General features: G+C 34.2%; 2 protein-coding genes across 2 annotated transcripts; both read left to right on the top strand.

The window, feature by feature from the left end:
- Positions 1-8,116: 8,116 nt before the first annotated feature.
- On the top strand, positions 8,117-9,076 carry LOC143391379 (olfactory receptor 52Z1P-like). Its single transcript, XM_076844080.1, has one exon. It carries the CDS (start codon positions 8,117-8,119, stop codon positions 9,074-9,076), a length of 960 nt encoding a protein of 319 aa, XP_076700195.1.
- Positions 9,077-15,956: 6,880 nt separating this feature from the next.
- Positions 15,957-16,895, top strand: LOC143388727 (olfactory receptor 52A1). Its single transcript, XM_076842303.1, has one exon. The coding sequence runs from the start codon at positions 15,957-15,959 to the stop codon at positions 16,893-16,895; it is 939 nt and encodes a 312-aa protein (XP_076698418.1).
- Positions 16,896-20,110: the final 3,215 nt, after the last annotated feature.

The following is a 20,110-nucleotide window of genomic DNA, read 5'->3' as shown; positions in this document are numbered from 1 at the left end:
ACTCAGTTAATCATTATCTGGGGATTAATTCACTAATTGGGTTAAAACTCTCACAACCCAATCATGTCTGCTCTGAACATTCTTGCATTGTCTCACATGTGAACTTTTGGGGGACAACTCACATCCAAACCATAATATATGCTATTATGCACTTATCAAAACCCATACAACTATAAATAAAGAGTAAACCTTAAGGTAAACTGTGGACTTTGGTTAATGATAATGTATCAATATTGGTTCATCAATTTTTAAAAAAGAAAAGACAATCATACTTGGACACATAATCATTAAGTTTTACTATGAAATCAGAATTTAAACAATTGTTATAAAATTGTGTATGTGCATCGAATATTAATATTTTCTAAAAACTTTTCCTAACAGGAAAATGAATACCTAAGTAGATAAAAATGTAACAGCTGAAAGAGAAGAAATTACATTTCCACTGGTAATTTCAAAATTTAAACTTTATCAAGGAAGCTACTGCAATAAATGGAAGTCTCTCATTTTTAAAATATCTGCATTTTTCTCACCCTTCCCAACTCATGAGCAATAACAAGAAGACCAAATATAACCACTTGTATTTTCACACTTTACATCATGCCTATTTCAGAATTGTTGATGGTGAATTCTGAAAAAAATACAAATTGCTAGTCTTCCCAACATTTGGGGAAGTAACCCCAGAACATCACCATCACTCCTGCCATATTCTCTGGTAAAAACAACTACCGTGAGTGGTTGAGGGAAAATACATCTTGTTACTGATGGAAGCAGTTGCATACAGACACAGAGAATGGAAAACATGATCACAGTCCTCTTGGGAGATTACCATCCATAATGTCTGAAGTAGAATAGTAAAAATACTGTAATGTGAATTGAAAATAGCTGCAACCAAGAGAAAAAAAGGTTAGTTTAAGTGTTACTGACAGATACACAAAAGACAAAAAGGCTAGCATGCATTTTTGGATTCCTTAGAAAAATAAAAACAAAAAGGAAAAACCAAGCAAAACACTATAAAAATCAAAATTATAATTTACAAAGTCCTTCTGGAAAGTAAAAGAAAATGTTCACCTTTACATTGAAAGAGTTTGTTATATACCAGAGTACCTGAGGCAAAACAATCAGGAAAACTCTGACACATCTGGATAAAGATTACTAAAGCTAAGAAAGTAAAATGAAGAAAATATCAAAGGTTACATTTTAAAAAATACATTGTTCAGCTGGAATTTTCTTTTCCACTACCAATAGAAATGGTTTGAAAAATGTTCAGTGATGATCTCTTTAAACAATTGTTATAAAATTGTGTATGTGCATTGAATATTAATATTTTCATTTTATTTTAATGTAATTTAAACATTCTGTGATGTTACATTTAGATAAAATAAAATGCAAAAATTTAAAAAATCCACTTGTTAATCATAAGGCTAGAACAAAAATTATGGTTAAAGTTAGCGACAAAGTTAGTAGAAAACTATAATCCTCCCAAGGACTAGCTGTAGCTATAAACTTATCTTATTAATCACCTTCTTTGGGTAACTACTGATTTCAGGCTCAGGGAGAACCTTTGTTCTTTATAGTTACAGACTACCAGAAACTTGTGGGTTTTAATTATATCAGCAGGAATCAAATACTTCATTATTCCTGGAAGTTGTGTCACTTTGAAAGAGAAGCAACCTTCATTTAAAACTCAGGTGCAGAACTTCAATGAGATACTTGAATACAACATTTTACATGGCACTTTGCCATTCCATCCTGCTTTTAAACAGCTATGCTTTTTAACCTTATGTATCTTCTGTCATAGTTCATATAAGAGATGAAGGATCGTTTCAAAAAGGAGATAGATATTCTGCAAAAGAACCAAACAGATGTCCTGGAAATGATCTCTCATTTCAATAAATCAACCTAAAAGTTCTACTGAAAGTTGTACTAATAGATCACACAAAGTCTGATTTTCAGGCAAGATATATAATCTTGAAAATTTAGACACAAAAAATAAAGACAATGAGAGGCCATGGCCAGAATATTCAGGAAATCCGAGATGTGATGAATCCAAATATAAGAACTACTGGCATTGAGAAAGACGGTAAGAAGGCAGAGAGATACGCACTAAAGGTATTTATAAATATTTCAGTGAAATAGTGCTAGAAAAATTTCCAAACCTTGGAAATGGGATGAAAATTCAAATTGAATGAAAATTCAAATACATGAGGCACTCAGCAGCCTAAAGAGTTCTGCCACAATTTTAGTTAAGAGGACCACAATCCCTTACCCCTTTTTTTCAAATTCACAGAAATTTGAAAACTGAAGCTTTGGGTAGCACAACCTGACCTAAAGTGTTGCCCAAACCTGACATAAACTGTTGTTAGAGAATTTATAATCCTTTATTTTATATAATTAAATATTCACATTATTTTCAGAAATATATATGTATATATACATGTATATATGCATATATATGTACATACATATGTATGTATGTGTGTGTGTATACACACACACACACACACGGGAAAAAACAACACTGCTGACATATCATTACATAGCATGAAGTATGAGATCTAACTTTTCTAAAATATGAAGAATTAATTTTCCAAACTATGTGGTCTTGGAATTTCAGACAATGGAGTGCAGACTTCTATAAGGGAAATTAAATGTGTTGAAGGTCATGAAAAATGATTAACATATTGCATAGGTTATTATTGGAAGTGAGTGTTAAACTAGAAGCAGGTTGGATTATGTTCTTCTTGTTCATTATATTTGTCTGAAATTAGTATCTACCAAAAACTTCTGATTAAAAAAAGAATTCATGATTCTTCAAGGAGATGAGTTAATTTGTGTTGTACAGAAGCCAAGTATCAAAATAGGTTACCAGCAGAACCTATGATATCCACTTAAGGATCCTATTCTTTTTTATTCCAGTCACCAGATAGAAATCAGATGAACAGGTCAATTTCTACATGAATCCTCAAAGCCTTTCCTCAATCTCTTTTTCTCTAATATGCTTTCCATTCTTCATTTGTTTTCCAAGGATAGGTGTGAAGATAAGTAAGGAATCTTTATATAGATTCGAAACAGTAAAGAGAAGCTACCCAATTAACACTCATTTATGTTTTAAAACTTTTTTGATGGGAAGCATTGAAATACAGGGGACATTTAGTGTCTCTCAGGTTATCTCAGTCTGTGAGCACAAAGATGTTGGGATCTGGGCACTTTCCTAGCATTGATCATCTAGTCAGGGTCAGCTGATGGTTGGCCATCCTGTTTCTAGGGAAATGCTACTAACACAGGTTTAGAATATATTAAGGAGTTCTTAGTAAATACTAGACTATCCTAAATATTTGAAAAATTTTACTTTTGAGGATTTAATAAGAAAACATCTACTGCAGGAGTTCATTTTGAATCCCATGAATATCATGGAATTTGTATTTATGTCTTTTTTCTGCATCTATATTCCTCAGTAAAGTGTTGTTCAAAGGCTGAAAGAAATGTCTATAGCAGCTAATAGTACTTCTAGACCTTTCTAATGCTTCTAATACTGACCAGTATTACCATGTGACCAACAGAAGAGAGCAGGAGCCAAGGGGTCTTAAATAAAATGAGGGAGTTCTCTTTTCGGTGCCTTCTAAGAAGCACACAGTCCTTCTCTTATACTTGGCACTTACAACCTATGTTTGCAGATGCTGACAAGGGAACAGAATATGGCTATACTAGCACCAGACTTTGACATGCAAAAACAAACAAAAAAAATGTATATGCAACTTATGTGTTAATATTGGTGTCTGAGAGTGCTAGCTAGAGAAAAAGTTGCAAAAATTATAGAAGGAGAGAAAGCAGGGATGCTTCTCCCTGTGGACAATGTACCAGGACCAGCACTGGGCCTTCTTTCATGGGAAAAGCAAAAATTCAATCCTCTGGGGCTGAAAATCTTGGATCCAAGAGATTCCTAAAAGGAGGTATAAATAGTTCCAGCTATGCTTTCTGTGCTTTGGGCATCTCCTTGCTTTCATTTTTTCCTCCTCTTAAACTGTTAAATATCTTCTGAATTCTAAGAAATCCAAGTAAGCAAACTGAGTTATGCTCAGTAAAGGTATATAGAAAATGACAATGAGGAAAAAGTTAGATTTTTGCAGAAGATGCTTATTTTTTCAACAATTTATTAATCTCACATATTCCTCAGTCTTGACACATATGGTACTATTCTTAACTCTAACTGAATTTGATCTGCAATTGTGGTATCTTTTTATGTTCTTTTATTGAATGAGTCATTCGAGACAAATTATTTTTTCCTTTTAGAATGTGTTTGTGCAATGGTTATTTTATTCTTTGAGTGTGGATTTGAATGTTCTGCATAGATCAATGAACTTCTTGTAGTTAAAAACAAGCCTAGTGGTTAAAAAGTGGAGTAGTTAGAAATAATGTGTCTATGTAAATACACACATATGTGCATATCTTTCTTCCAAAAATTTTACTGGTACTTATTATTCATCAGATTCTGGGTTAGGCACAGGTTGAAAGTCTGAATCTCAGATATTTAAACTCTATTCATCATGTAATAAATGTGTTAAATTGGTGATGGGGCAAGAATAACATGTGTCCATCACTATGCTATTTGTCTGTGCCTTCTAAAAATAAATGACAGATTTGGAGTGAAGATTTTAATTGATTTAACACTTATTCAGAACTGATTCACACTTTAAATTGATACTGTTTTAAGGAATTTTAGGATAATGTATTTATTTATTTATTTATTCTTTGGTGGTGGGGGGTACTGGACATTGAATTCAGGGGCACTCAACCACTGAGCCACATCCTCAGCCCTATTTTGTATTTTATTTAGAGATGGGGTCTCACTAAATTGCTTAGTGCCTTGCCGTTTCTAAGGCTGGCTTTGAACTCTTGATCCTCCTGCCTCAGCCTCCTTAGCTGCTGGTATTACAGGCAAGCGCCTCTCGGTGCCTAGCACTTAAGGTATTTTATAAGCAAGAGAAAAGTGACTGTTTCTGTGTCCTCCAGTCAGAATATGATGAAGCAAGCACTAAAATTCAATTCTTCTGCCTTTCCTAAATGGTCAGAATATGCCATAAGTACCATTATAGAATGATGGGAATGCTACAAGGAGCCCAGGCTTATAATCAGAACAATCACAGGCGTAATGTTGCAGTGGAAACAAATCAAAACCAAAGTGTTTCTGGTGTTCTAAAAGATCACTGGCTAATACTCTGATTTCTCTTCAGATCGTATAAATCTTTTGTCTTTTACTAAAAGATCACTGGCAAAGACGAACACCAGCATAATTTGTTTTCTTCACTTGCACCTCCATTTACACTTCTTCCTTTCACTCAGACTATTCCCTGCCCATCCCTAATGCCCTTAAGAAGCCCCACTCACTGTAACCCAGCCCTCAGGATCCTCATCACTCCCAAGGCTCTGCAATGGATCTCTGTCAGGCATACTTCAGAATTAATCTTCTCTCCTCTCTCTGAACCATCAAAATCCCACTTAAAAAAGTTGAAGAATATTGACTATTGATTGAAGGGAAAATATTTGGCTTATGTACATAAAGTAGATGCATAGATACAAATATCTTAACTTTTTATTCTAATATTTTTAATGAAACTCATGCCAACTTAAGGCAAAATCAAACTGGCTGATCAAGTGGGCATTATATATTTAAATGTAATAAAAAGAGGGGGAGCCAAGCAACATGGCACAAGCCTGTAATCCCAACTGCGTAGGAGGCTGAGGTAAGAGTACCAGGCAAGCCCAGCCTCAACAACTTAGCAAGGCCCTAAGCAACTTATGAGACATGTCTCAAAAAATAAAATAAAATAAAAAATGAGCCGGGGATGTGGCTCAGTGTTTAAGCACCTCTGGGTCCAGGGTCCAAATATTTCAAATCATGTGAAAAGAAAGCTGAGGACGTTTAACACAATAGAAAAAAAAATAAAGGTAGCAAAACTATACTATACATGGTTAGTATATTGAACTGCAGCGAAATAAAGGTACGCAGAGGCAATCATTTCTTTTTTTTTTTATTAGAGCATTATAATTATAAATATTTTTTAGTTTCATTTTGACAAAATCATACAAGCAAAGAATTTGATTTCTATCTCCTTTCCCCCGACTTTTCTTCCCTCCTACCCTCCTTTGCTCTCTCTATTGTCCCTTCTCTACCAATTTTTCTAGTACTACTTTATTTTGATTGGTATTTTTTACATGTACATAAAAGTGAAATTCCTTTTGGTGCCTTTAAAAATGAATATAACATGATTTTATTAATACATTCCATATTTCTTTTCCTTTCCTTTCTTTCCTCGTCCCTCTCATTCTCCTTCTTGTACTCCACTGATATCCTTTATATCTTTATGATATACTATCCCCTCTCCAACCACCTTATTTTCCTATTTTGCTCTAACTTCCACATATGAGAAAACAAATTCAACCCTTGATCTTCTGAGCCTGGCTTATTCCACATAGCATGATTTTTCCCCATTTTTATCTGTTTACCAGCAAATCCCATTATTTAATTTTTCTTTATGATTGAGTAAAAGTCTGTTGTATATATATACTACATTTTCTCAATCCATTCATTTATTGATGGGAACCTTGATTGTTTAATTTGGCTACTGTGAATTGTGCTGCTATAAACATTGAGGTAGCTTTTTTGCTATAGTATGATGATTTTAGATCTTTGGAATAAACATAAATGAATGGTATAATTCGGTTATATGGTGGTTCCATTCCTAGTTTATTTTTTTGTTTGTTTGTATGTTTTCAGTAATCTCCATACTGCTTTCCAGAGTGGTTGTATTAATCTACAGTCCCACCAACAATGTGAGAATGTACCTTTCCCCCTACACCCTTTCCACCATTTATTACTATTCATGTTCTTGATAATTGTCACTCTGAGTGGGGTGAGATAAAATCTTAGTGTAGTTTTCATTAGTATTTCCCAATTATTTCTTAAGTTGATGTACCACTTTGGAGAAAAAGAACTTTAGCTAAGTTTTGTCTTACAAATGAACTAGGAATGAATGGTAGATACCTATCAATCACATATTGTGTCTATGTTTATACCTATGATTATATCTATAAACAAACACATATACATGCATGCACACACATACATGTATATCCTGCCCTACTGTTGTATGTGCTACCCTGCCTTTAAACCAAACAGTTTTCTGTCTTCTACATTTATTTGGAGCTAATAATCAGTCAATTTTCTTCCTCCTTTTTTTTGAGGACTGCATTTGCTTTCCAATGTGGAAATACTGAATTATTTGCTGCAATGGTGCACTTGGTCATATAAAGAACATTGTCTAATTTTTAATCAGTGACCTAAGTGTAATAGAATTTAATGCTTTTTCTTTATCACATACTAGGCACCTACATGTAAGAACCCAACTCAGCTTGGTATTGCAAATCTTTTAGATTTTTAATGTCTCATTCAGTTTTGAGAAATGGATTGATTAGCAGACAGGGATTAGTATAATTCACTGTGTGTTATCAATGACTGGCATAAGGTTTATCATCAAGACAGTGGTCAATCAATGTAAAACAGGGCATATGTGCTATACTGCTTGAAATCTGTGTTGTCAACTTAATTTACTTTTTTACAAGCAGCAAATTCCATTTCATATCTATTTTGATCAGGGATATGAAAACATTGATTCTATATTTTTGTATATTGTTTTATTTTGAAAGGCAGTAGACAATAGTGGTTAAAATTAAAGCTTTTAGATTTACCCGGTCTGACAGAATCCAGTAGGAGCTATGGTAAAACGATAAAAGTATGTGCAGCCCCTTTTTCATATGTATCTATATTATGGATTACTGCAGAGGTCTTTTCAAAAGGCCATTATAAAGACTTAAGTTTATGAATGTGTAATACTATGTCAGGTTGGGCAGTTATTAAATGATAATTACTTTCTGAGATGTAAGAATTAATTAGGTTAGAGGAGAAATAGAATTTTAGGATAGGCAATTCATCTTATTGTCATTTCATGCAGATGAAAATACTGGGAAAAGTTAGATCAGATGACATTCAGCCTAAGGTGGTGCTCCTGAGTCCTTAACCTTGCATTCTCCTTCATTCAAGGGAAACTGAGCAGCACAGATGGATTCTTCCCTTTACAACCACACCAGCCCCCAGGATGTGTGGTATGTCCTGACTGGAATCCCAGGACTGGAAGATTTGCATACCTGGATCTCCATCCCTATCTGTTCCATGTACATTGTGGCTGTAGTAGGGAACCTCTTTCTGCTCTTCCTGATTATAACTGAGCGCAGTCTCCATGAGCCCATGTATCTCTTCCTCTCCATGCTGGCCTTAGCAGATATCCTTCTCTCCACAGCCACAGCTCCCAAGATGCTGGCCATCTTCTGGTTCCATTCCACAGATATATCCTTTGGTAGCTGTGTGGCCCAGATGTTCTTCATACACTTCATCTTTGTGGCAGAATCTGCTATCCTCCTGGCTATGGCTTTCGATCGTTATGTGGCCATCTGTTACCCACTGAGATATACCACAGTCCTCACCTCCTCAGTCATTGGTAAGATTGGCTTTGCGGCTATGGTCAGGAGCTTTTTCATCTGCTGTCCATTCATCTTCCTGGTATACCGACTTCTATATTGTGGGAAAAACATCATTCCTCATTCCTACTGTGAGCACATGGGCATTGCCAGATTGGCATGTGACAATATCAATGTCAACATAATATATGGCCTGACTGTGGCCCTACTCTCTACAGGGATGGATATAGTTTTCATCATTATGTCCTACATAATGATACTTTGCACAGTGTTTCAGATCCCTTCCTGGGCTGCCAGATTTAAGGCCCTTAACACATGTGGTTCCCACATCTGTATCATCCTCATGTTCTATACACCAGCATTCTTTTCATTTTTTGCCCATCGCTTTGGAGGCAAAACCATCCCTCGCCACATCCACATCCTAGTGGCCAACCTCTATGTGGTGGTGCCCCCTATGCTCAATCCTATCATCTATGGGGTGAAGACCAAACAAATTCAAGAGAGAGTGGTTTTGCTTTTCTCCTCTATGAGTACATGTTGTTAAAATGATAAATAGTGTGCAATACTGTATATTTCCAAATAAAATGTTTTCTCTCTTAAAAATCTCTTTCTGTGAGGAACAGATATAAAAGAAATCTATAAAAACATGACAAAATCTTAAAAGGATAGTATCTGCCAAAAGTCCACACTAAATTGTTGAAAGTTGTCAAATATTTTGAAAACTACCTTTTCAACATTTCTAGAAATCTTATCATCATGCATTTCAACTTATCCTAAGGACACAAAGAGAAACTGATAAAGTGAAAATATTTGGGGAGGAGCAAATACCAATGAAAATACTGGGAAAAGTTAGATCAGATGACATTCAGCCTAAGGTGGTGCTCCAGAATCCTTAACCTTGCACTCTCCTTCATTCAAGGGAAACTTGTCTTCCCTTTATAATCACACCAGCCCCCAAGATGTGTGGTATGTCCTGACTTGACTATTCCTATGTAGATCTAGGAAATGGAAGTGGAAAGTCATTGAACATTGTTATGGTTAATATGAATTTTTGCTGAAATGTAAATCACTTCTACTTCTAGAAACAAATACATAAACCAAAGACAGGAAAGCACCATATTATAATTATTTTGCTATGACATATTTCTTGAATTAAAATATTATGTCTAAATGAGACATTGTCTGATTCATGGATATCTCAGTTTATTCTATGGCATAAACATAAAATATATACATTGAATGAATGGATAATGTTGAATATAAAATAATTAATAACATTAAATTAACCCACATGGGAACACATGAATGATTTAAAAGCTATTTTCTCCTACTCATTGGGGATGTTAGGCCAAAATCATCAAAGGAACATCCTGGTATCTAACAGAGGGTTTATTAAACAAGCAAATGGTTGGAAAATTCCATACCTAGCAACAACAAAAAATATTTAGAAAAACTAAAAATAAAATCCAATAGAATACTATCTAGAATCTTGCAAAGAAAATTGCATTTAAAGAGGATATAATCACACCAGAAAGGTTAAACTTGTTTAAAGTAATTTTTATCATAATAATGGTTATTTTACAATTGCCTAATGTTATTGGACACTGTTTGGGTAGAGATATATCTGACTTATACAGCTATCATTCTAAAACACTTATATTCTATTAGCTTGTCTCCAGACTATGCCCAATTTCTTCAGAACAATTCACATTTTTTAAAAAAACATTTATTGGTTCTTTTTAGTTATACATGACAGTAGAAATATTTGATACAATTGTAGAAGCATGGCATACATGTTATTCTAATTAGGACCCCCTTCTTATTGATGTACATGAAGGTGGATTCATTATGGTATATTCATATAAGTACACAGAAAAAATATTTTGGATTCATTCTTTGTTTTTACTTTTTCTATCCTCTTCCCTTCCCTTCATTCCCTTTTGTCTAATCTACTGAATATCTTTTCTTTAATACATATTTTTACAAACTCTTCTCTAAGGCCCAAGATGATTCTCTCGGAGTTATATCTATATCTATATCTATAGATATAAATCTATCTATCTATCAATCTATCTATCTCTCTATATATATACATCTCCACACACTCTCTCCCTATAGGCATGCTTATTTTATTTACAAGCACACAAACATACAACAAAAAAAATGAAGAAAAGCAATAAATGGACTTTTCTATATTATTTCCATTGCTAGAGCAGACTATAACAGAAAGACTATTAATTTTTACCACTCATACTTTGCTCAACCTTTGCACGCTGCTCAGATATATTTTTAATATCAAAATATTTGGGTTTCACACCACATTTAAATTCAAAGTAGTTGGTTTTTTCTTCTACTATGCTTTAGGCATTCTGCCATAAAACTTATACTCCTTCACAACAATTTTAAAAGGTTATTTATATTTAAATGTGAGTAACTGTACCTGAATTTCATAGGCATTGAATCTCCAGGTAAATTCCTCAAGTTCTTAGAGCAAGTGTCAATAGAAACTAAGGTCTATATATTTTAAATATTAATATTTTGGTATTTAAAGCATCACTGAGTTATAACTTTAGAAAATATGAAGAGAATTTTTTATTTTCTTTTGTCTCCTTGACCACTAAACCTCTTTCAGCTAGACACCACTCCCCAAAATTAGAACACCATAAAACTTGGGGAGATTTAAGAAAATGAACATGCTCTCCCACATAGAATTAACAAAAGCAAAAACAAAATATTCTAAGATTCTGAGATTGATAAAGTGAGAACAGAAACACACATGACTAAGAAGCTGGACAGTATTGTTAAAATCTGAGAATCAGAGAGTCAGGATATATTGTCTAGAAGAGAGAATAGCAATCTGCCTTCTCCCTGGAGGCAGATCAAGAACTATATAGTCTCAAGAATAAAGTTTACTTCTGAGACTTTTGCTCTCCCCTCAGTGACCTAAAAAATGACAAAACTCTGTGACAAAGACCACAAAGACTTCAAAACAACTCATATCCCTAAGTTTCTTTCCATTTTTTATATCTGATATTAATACAAGTCTTGGTTTTTAATTGATTCTCCACAAATCTCCCCATCAAAGTTTGCTTCCGAGGCAACTCAATCTATAAGGAGCATAAAACCAACAAAAATAACAGAATTACAACAAAATGCAAAATTGTAAAATGTAAATGAGGAAAACAAACATACATTTAGGAATGAATACAAAATTAGGTGGGGGGATAGTTAGGAAAAAACAAAGAATAAGGAAAGTGCATTCGGCTCAAATTTGTCTTTGGATAAATTATAGGTGAAAGATAAAAAGGAGATAATTAGATAACAAAGGAAGCAAACATTTCTTGTTTTTTAGATATAAATAGTAGGTATAAGATGATATTTCATAAACATGTTGAATCTCTTAGCAAAATTAATCAGTGAAGTAGAATTCATCATTACTAGAATCTTTTCAGGAACATAAGGTCTTGATGTTGAGTCAAGCTCTTCTATGTAATAAAACACTGTGGAATAAATGAATATATTTCTGATGTCCTACTTCAGAGAATAAATCATAGACATCTAATTTATTAATCATTTTTACAATATTTTTATTTTATTTGCTTATTTTTATGCCATGCTAAGGATTGAACCCAGTGCCTCATACATGCTAGCCAAGGGCTCTGCCATTGAGCTTCGGCCCCAGTCCCAATTTTTACAATATTTTTGATTGACGTTTTCTCTTTTAAAAGAGGAGAGAAATAAGTTTAATGGATTTTACTCTGCTAAAGATTTAGGATGTCATATGGGTCTAGGCTTCAGAATGAATGCATACTCATGAATTCTAGGGAAACATATTAAGATTGATGCTCCTTTAAAGAATGAGCAAGATCATTGTATTGTCTTGAGCAACTAATAAAAAAAGAATGAGCAGTAGATTAATGAAAAAAATTATTAAAATGGATAGTTGTTGGTCCATGAGTGAAGGTGTTTCCAAATTTTACATGTAAACTGGAATTAATTGATTGATCAATTTTTGCCTACTCTGGAGCTAAATGGTCAGTGATAGTTTTTCAAACAATGAAGTCATGAACTGAAATTTGGGTAGGACATGCTGGCCTACCCAAAAGAAGGAAAAAAATCTGAGCTGGAAATAATGTTAAAGGGATTAGTAAAACGAAAGTAATAACTAAATTATTTTGAGCAGGTGGAATTACTAGCATGTTTGTGAAGTTTTAGAGGGAAAAGACTCAGGATAGAACTTTTAGGGTTCCAAATTTTAACTAAAATAAAAAGAACAGAAGAAGAGGCAGGAACCAAACTAGCCTAAATTATTTGTTGATGATTTAAGAAGTTCAGGATTGGCACAGATGCCAATCTGTTTTTATGATCAATTTCATTCAATCTAGACCAATACCATTCTTATTCTTTGTCACAGAGGAAATTCTGGAAAGAGCTTTATATTGTCATCCTCCTCTCTTACACTTGCTGAAATTCACTGTGAATGTCATCCACAAGACCATTCTTACTAAATTTACAAATGTCACCACATTACCTCAAGTGCTCCTTAGTTAGCTAAATGTAGGATAATGTAGAAACTTTGAAATTGTCAAGGAGAAAGATACCATGTGCTTTCATCTCTTAAATTTCACAGAAGCTTTCATGATAAATGACGTGCCAACTTGTAGCCCCACAGAAATAATAATGTGAAGATTGTGCCATTTGTTTGTTTGCATCCACAGAACATGGCATGATTTCCTCACAATTAGGAGGTATATCACAACTGCTTTTTGAAAGAAGAGAAGAAAGAAAAGTAGCAAGGAAAAAGGGGTAAAAGAGGGGGATGAATAAAAAAGTAGTGACGTGTAATAATTTGCTTAGAGTTCTACATGGTAGAACTTAGAAATGTCTGTTCTGGTAATGTTATTGAATTTACAAAAAAAGTTTCAATAAAATAAAATTGAAAAGAACAGGACTGAAGACCAAGAGAGAAATACATGATAAAAGGTAATTAAGTATAAATATACTTTTCTTTCTAGAAAGAATGAGAAGAACTTTGCTTTAATGAAAGGAAATATCGCAAGGATTTGTAAAGATAGAATGGAATTGGCATAGGAATATGTAAGCATTTAAGAGGACTTTGGATTTTTTATTAAAGTAAGGACAGCTGAAAAGGAACTTTGTTTAAAGGAATAAAACTTTTACATGTCAATTTCTTTGCACTTATCCTATTGGGAATGAAATAATAAAAGAAGAAAATGAGGTGATTTCTGAGAGTGTAGAAATAATTGCAGGTATATTGAGTGTGCATGAACCCAAGAGGACTGACTTAAAATTCACTAGCTCTCTCAAGGCTTCAACTAGGGATGAGGAAATCCCTCAGGCCATGTTTATACCTCCACCATCTTCAACATACACTTGGTAGAGAACAGTATACTCAGTAGCCAGGAGCTTTCTTCTACAATTCAATCTCAAGAAATTTATACTGTGCCTCAGAATGCTAGAGAACTTGCTATGAGTTTTGTAGAAGGATGGACACACAGCCATGGTCTCAGACAGATATATATAGAGAGAAATGTATCTGTATTGCAGAGACAAAAGAAAAGTGTGAGAAACCATCCCAGAGATGTCTACAATATGATACTGGCAGATGACCCTGGCATCGAATGGTTTAGAGTTCATGACAAGAACTGTTTTCTGTTACACAGAGCACAAAACACAAAACTCAAGGGAATGAGATGAATCCATGGAGGAGAAAAAATGAGGAGCAATGAGTAACAGTAATATGAAGAACTGACAATATTCTGCAGGTACCTGGTAAGAGTACAGCCATCTCACAACAAGTAGAGAGGAAGCCTCACTATCCTCAAGCTATCTCACACTATTTTGTTACCAGTGTTTCCAATTACAATAGCTCCATTTAACAAATAGGTACTTACATGCTCCCTTGCCCACCACCCCTCTATCTGTACTTGTCAGGAAATGCTCACACATTGCCTCTTTATTTTTTGAATAAGTCAGAGACACTGTGATTGCTCCAGGAGAATTCCTATTCCAAATGATTATCCTTGGAGAAGAAAAAGGTTGTTCAAATTGAAAAACTGACTGTACAGAATGTTGTCATAGATTTAAAAATTGCAAAATTGTGGAAATTGAGTGAACTGTCTAGTTTCTCCCAAATGCATGTTCTCTGATGAACTCATTCTTTGACCAGAGAATCAGCACCATTAACCAAATATGCTTTATGAATTTCTGGCATATTGTGATATTTAGCATAGGAATAAGTGATGATTCATGGGTCTTCTAGCATAGTGAGTCATTTTTAAAGTCTAGGAGAAAAAGAAGAAAGAACCTAAATCTATTTTTTTGAAATCCTAAGTATTTTTTTCAATATATAACTTGAGATTTCTTGATTCAAGATGCATAATTTTTAAAGTGGCATTTTTGAGAATTTTTTTTTCTCGAGATAGAGTCTTGCTAAGTTGACAAAGCTGGCTTTGAACTTACAATCCTCCTGTATCACCTTCCAAAATTGCTGGAATTATAAGCATGTTCCGCAATGTAATGAGAACTTTCATATAAGATGTCAGAGGTCAAGTTGGAGAAAATTCAGTCATCAGACTAAATAAGTCCTTAAATTGTCTTCAGTTATTCTATAGACCTCTTCTGAATCATTTCTGGTAACTCAAAGTCTGTCTTCCTTGTCTAGTATATTATTTGATTCCTTTTAAGAAATCTACTTTTTATCCCTTTATTTTCAATTAATTTCTTTTAACTGAGATCATGAGATGATACAAATTTTCCAGATGATGTAAAAACATTATATTATATGAATATATTGTGCTTTTGAATTTTAAATATTTCTATTTCTAGTCTCTTCTACAGAGTTCTTTTTACACTAATATTCTGGCCAGAATCTTAGAATTTACTAGACCAAAATGACTATTCCTCACCTGAAGGCAATTGAGAATAGAGCTCTGGAAGAGTAGCTGAAAACTGGGATGAGTAGGGACACACCAAACTCTGATTAAATGCACATTTCCAATCACAATAAATAAATCTATATATATTTTTTTCTTTTTCCTTTCTTTTTCTTTCCTTTGTGTGTGCATGTTGGGCAGGGGGTGTCCAGAATTCTGTCAGGGAAATAACAGACAGTTCAGTAGTTTAATTCCATACGCAGGTGATTTTGCTGATCCTAAAGCAATAGTCCTGCCAGGCTTCTAACCTCTTATTCTGGCACAGTACCCATAAATGCCCTTACTGAAAACAGTGATATGTCTCTATAGAGGTCATTTCTTTTCAGGAATAGGTGGATAATATGATCTTAGAGTCCTATCATAAGCAGAGAGAATCAAAATGATGAATTTTGATAAAAGCAGAAAGTAGAGTGCAATAGCACTGACAGAGAAACTTCTTTTGTTTCCATCAGCAGGCTCAAGAGCACAATGTTCCTCTCCAACGTGACAGTCTTCATGCCCTCTGTCTTGACACTAATTGGGATCCCAGGCCTAGAGTCTGTGCAGAGCTGGATTGGGATCCCATTCTGTGCCATGTATATCCTGGCCATGATTGGAAATTCTTTGCTTCTGTTTATCATCAAATCAGAGCCCAGCCTCCATGAGCCCATGTACATTTTTATAGGCATGCTAGGAGTCACAGATATTGCACTTGCCAGCAGCATTATGCCCAAGATGCTTGGAATCTTCTGGTTTCATGCACAAGAAATCTATTTTGACTCTTGCTTGCTTCAAATGTGGTTAATCCATACATTTCAGTGTATAGAGTCAGGCATCCTGCTAGCCATGGCCCTGGACCGGTATGTGGCCATCTGTTATCCACTGAGACATACCACCATCTTTACTCACAAGCTGGTTGCTCAACTAGGAACTGTTGTAATACTCAGGGCTGCCATTCTTGTAGCACCTTGCCTACTATTGATAAAGTATCGGTTGCAATTTTATCACACGACAGTCATCTCCCACACGTACTGTGAGCATATGGCCATTGTGAAATTAGCTGCAGGAAATATCAAGATCAACAAAATCTATGGTTTGTTTGTGGCCTTCACTGTTTCAGGGTTTGACCTCACATTCATCACTTTTTCCTACAGCCAGATATTTGTCACAGTTTTTCATTTGCCCCAGAAGGAGGCTAGGTTGAAGGCCTTCAATACCTGCATAGCTCACATCTGTGTCTTTCTCCAGTTGTACCTCCTGGCCTTTTTCTCTTTCTTCACACATAGGTTTGGTTCTCACATCCCCCCTTATATCCATATTCTCTTTTCTAGCATGTACCTTCTGGTCCCTCCATTTCTAAACCCACTGGTCTATGGTGTAAAGACCAAGCAGATTCGAATTAGTGTGGTAAAAATGTGCTCTTCATAAAATCCACCTTGATTGACACTTGCATCCTTTCCTTTTTGTTCATTAGTAATAATCTCTCAAAACAAAACAACAAAAATACCATGTTATTGAGATACCCGAGTTTTTCCCTGGTTGAGTTCTTCTCCTAAGAGTTATTCTCTGGAATGATTTAAATGAGTTATGGATCTGTCACCAAATTTAAGTGCACACAAAGCTTATTCTAGAGTGTGCAGGCACTCATTAATAACAAGTTATTCATTCACTTCTTATTTACTCTCCAAGTAATTTGTAAAAATTGAGGAAGTATATTTTGAATGTATACTTTTTAAAAAAAATTATAGATCTCATAAGATAAAGCATAAAATTTAAATATTTTCCCAGGGCCATATGGATGTTACAGGCACAAAGACCATGGGCATGATGTGTTGCATTTTACACCTCTCTCTCTCTCTCTCTCTCTCCATAGATATATGTGTGTGTGTGTGTGTGTGTGTGTGTGTGTGTGTACACACACATACATTTGGAGGTATACTGGGAATTTAACCCAGGGAAGCTTTACCATAGAGCCTTTTTCATGTTTTATTTTTTGACGGGTCTTCTTAATTTGCTTGCTTACTAACTCTCTGGAGCTGGCCTCAAACTTGTGATCCTCCTGCCTCATCCTCCCAAATTCTGGGATTACAGGCGGGCACCACTGCACCTGGCTATACATCAATATTTTCTCTGCTTTTGACTTACTTAATTTCTCTAATTTTATTGCTAATATTTTCTGAATTTATAATTGGGTATTTCTGGGAGAAAGAAGGAAAAGAAGGTAGGAAGGGATGGAATGAGGGAAAGATAGGAAGGGGAGTAGAGAGAGTTGTGGTTTTTAGTTAAGTATTGTGTTTCTTAGGAAATGATAAATGATTGGCCAAGAAAATGAAGGTATACCAAATCATGTAAGTAAATGAAGAGATTTCAAATACAGACTGTAGTTTAAGTTAACTACACAGATGTTTCAGATATTTCAAATTTTTATTTTTTGCAAGATACAATGTGGGGAGACTTGGAAAATATGATTAAGAAAAAATGGCCATTAATGTTGTGCAAAGTTGCTGGTCTTTTTTCAGATATAATGTGTCAATGGAGGGTTTATCTCTATAACACTCATATATGTATGTATCTACTGCATATGTGACAGCATACCCTCTCAGCAGATGTAAAATATTATGCTTTTATATGAATCAAGGATATTATTAATGAAGAGATAAAGTGGTTTTTTTTTTGTAAGACTAATGATCTGACAACTTAGAACTAGTTGATTATTCCTGAAAACCTAAGTCATGGATCATTTTTGAAAAGATTATGGAAAATACTCATATGTGTGCTGATGTCCATAAATTGATTTGCCAGTTTGAAATCATTGTATGTGTAAGAAATATTGGACTTTATGTCACAGAGCTCATGGACACTCTGGCTGGTTTTATGCATTTGACTATTTTATTGGACATATGTTGATATTGAGGATTACATTTCAAAATACAAAAACTATCTTTGGGAAATCTGGGAGAGTAAAAATTGAAATTTATTGGAGCTCATTGGATTGGATTATCAACAGGGGCAGTTTTTTTTAGATAGTATAATTTCCTTAAAAATAGAACTAATATAGCATTAGGATTAATGTTGTCATGAGGATTCAGAGAATTTTTAAGTAAAAGTTCAAGTAAAAATTAGCTGAGGATTTGTAGGCATAGAGTCAAATTTGATAATATTATGTCAATATCTATAAAACAAGAAAGAAAAAATTTCTTCATGAAATTAAAAAATAATTATGGAGCATTTCCTCTAATATAAGTCTATTAAATAGAAGATTGCACATCACTTTTTATTCAGGGCATTCATTAGCTTAAGTGCAGCTAGAAGCTATACTATATCAGTGATTCAAATATTCAGCTGGAAAACCCATTTTAGCTAATTGGTGATATATAAAAATAGGAAGTAGAGCAGATTTGGATGGTCCACAATAGTTCTAAGCATGCTTTAAAAAAATTTTATAGTTGTAAATGGACAGCATACCTTTATTTTCTTTATTTTTATACGGTGCTGAGTATCGAACACAGTGCCTCACACATGATAGGCAGTGCTTTGCCACATAACTATAGCCCCAGCCCCAGTTCTAAGCATATTTGGAGAAGTTTTGAAATTAAACTAGCTCTAACAATCATCCTTAAAAATGTGGAAATATAAGTTATATAAAAAGTACAAGTGAAACTACAAAACATTTGTTTGCCCATAAAATACCTAGTCTAGACTCTGATTATTGAAATGTTTCAGAATGAATTAAAATTGCCAGGAATAGTTTCAAACTGACTTATAGGAATCCTAAAATTGAAGCCCAAATCTATTTCATCAGTTTCAAAACTGACTTAAAAAAATGTTTGCATGGATTTTCAATAATGCTGATGACTATCAACGTTTTTAACCTTCAACAATCTAATAGCTGAAATATGATTCTCCTGTAATTGGCATTTAACAAAGAACAAGCTATTCATATTGTGGGTTTTTTCCTTTTCTTTTTATGCCCCTTTCATTCAATACTGTCTTCTTTCCCTTCACTCATTTTAAAATCTGTGTCCTTGTTTTCTTCTTCATTTATAAATCTGATGAATAAAACTCTATTTATTATTTTCAAGAGCCATTCTTCAAGACTGCACAGCAGGCCTTCCATCAGGCTAATGGTGTTTCCTAGTAAGGATTCACATGGTGGTTTTCTAACTAATAATGGCAGAATTGATTCTTTTCCCTTGTATTGTTGGCTTTTAGGTGAGGGAGCAATAAAGCCTTGACCCTCCTATGCTTCTGCTGCCTTTAGTCTAAACTGACAGTTTTGAAAGAATACCTTGTGAGTTTCATGTATCCCCACCTTTCTTTATTTATATGATGTTCTAAGACATCAAAACTAATCCAATGTAGAAATTTTTAAAATTATTGCTTTCTTCTGCAGAGGAGGGAAGGGACATTTTGAAGGGACATTTTGTTTAAGGAAAATCTCTTTCTCCTGAAGGAGTAATGAAAAGAATATGTCAGAATATAAGCTTAAGATCTGCATATTTTTATGACATTACACAGTTACAAAAGGTAGTATAACTAAAAAGAACTAATAAAAATATATAACTCTAAAAAAGCTAAGCATTTGTTATGTTTGCTTTCACAAGGATATTGTGGAAATATGCAAATTATTTGGTGATTATTAT

This window comes from Callospermophilus lateralis, chromosome 2 (assembly GCF_048772815.1).
Source record: "Callospermophilus lateralis isolate mCalLat2 chromosome 2, mCalLat2.hap1, whole genome shotgun sequence".
Taxonomy (NCBI): Eukaryota; Metazoa; Chordata; class Mammalia; order Rodentia; family Sciuridae; genus Callospermophilus; species Callospermophilus lateralis.
The sequence above is the reverse complement of the archived record's forward strand: the minus strand, read 5'-3'. Positions and strand labels throughout refer to the sequence as shown.

Coding starts and splice junctions, on each gene's coding strand:
- LOC143391379 (XM_076844080.1), top strand. CDS start 8,117: ATGGATTCTTCCCTTTACAACCACACCAGCCCCCAGGATGTGTGGTAT.
- LOC143388727 (XM_076842303.1), top strand. CDS start 15,957: ATGTTCCTCTCCAACGTGACAGTCTTCATGCCCTCTGTCTTGACACTA.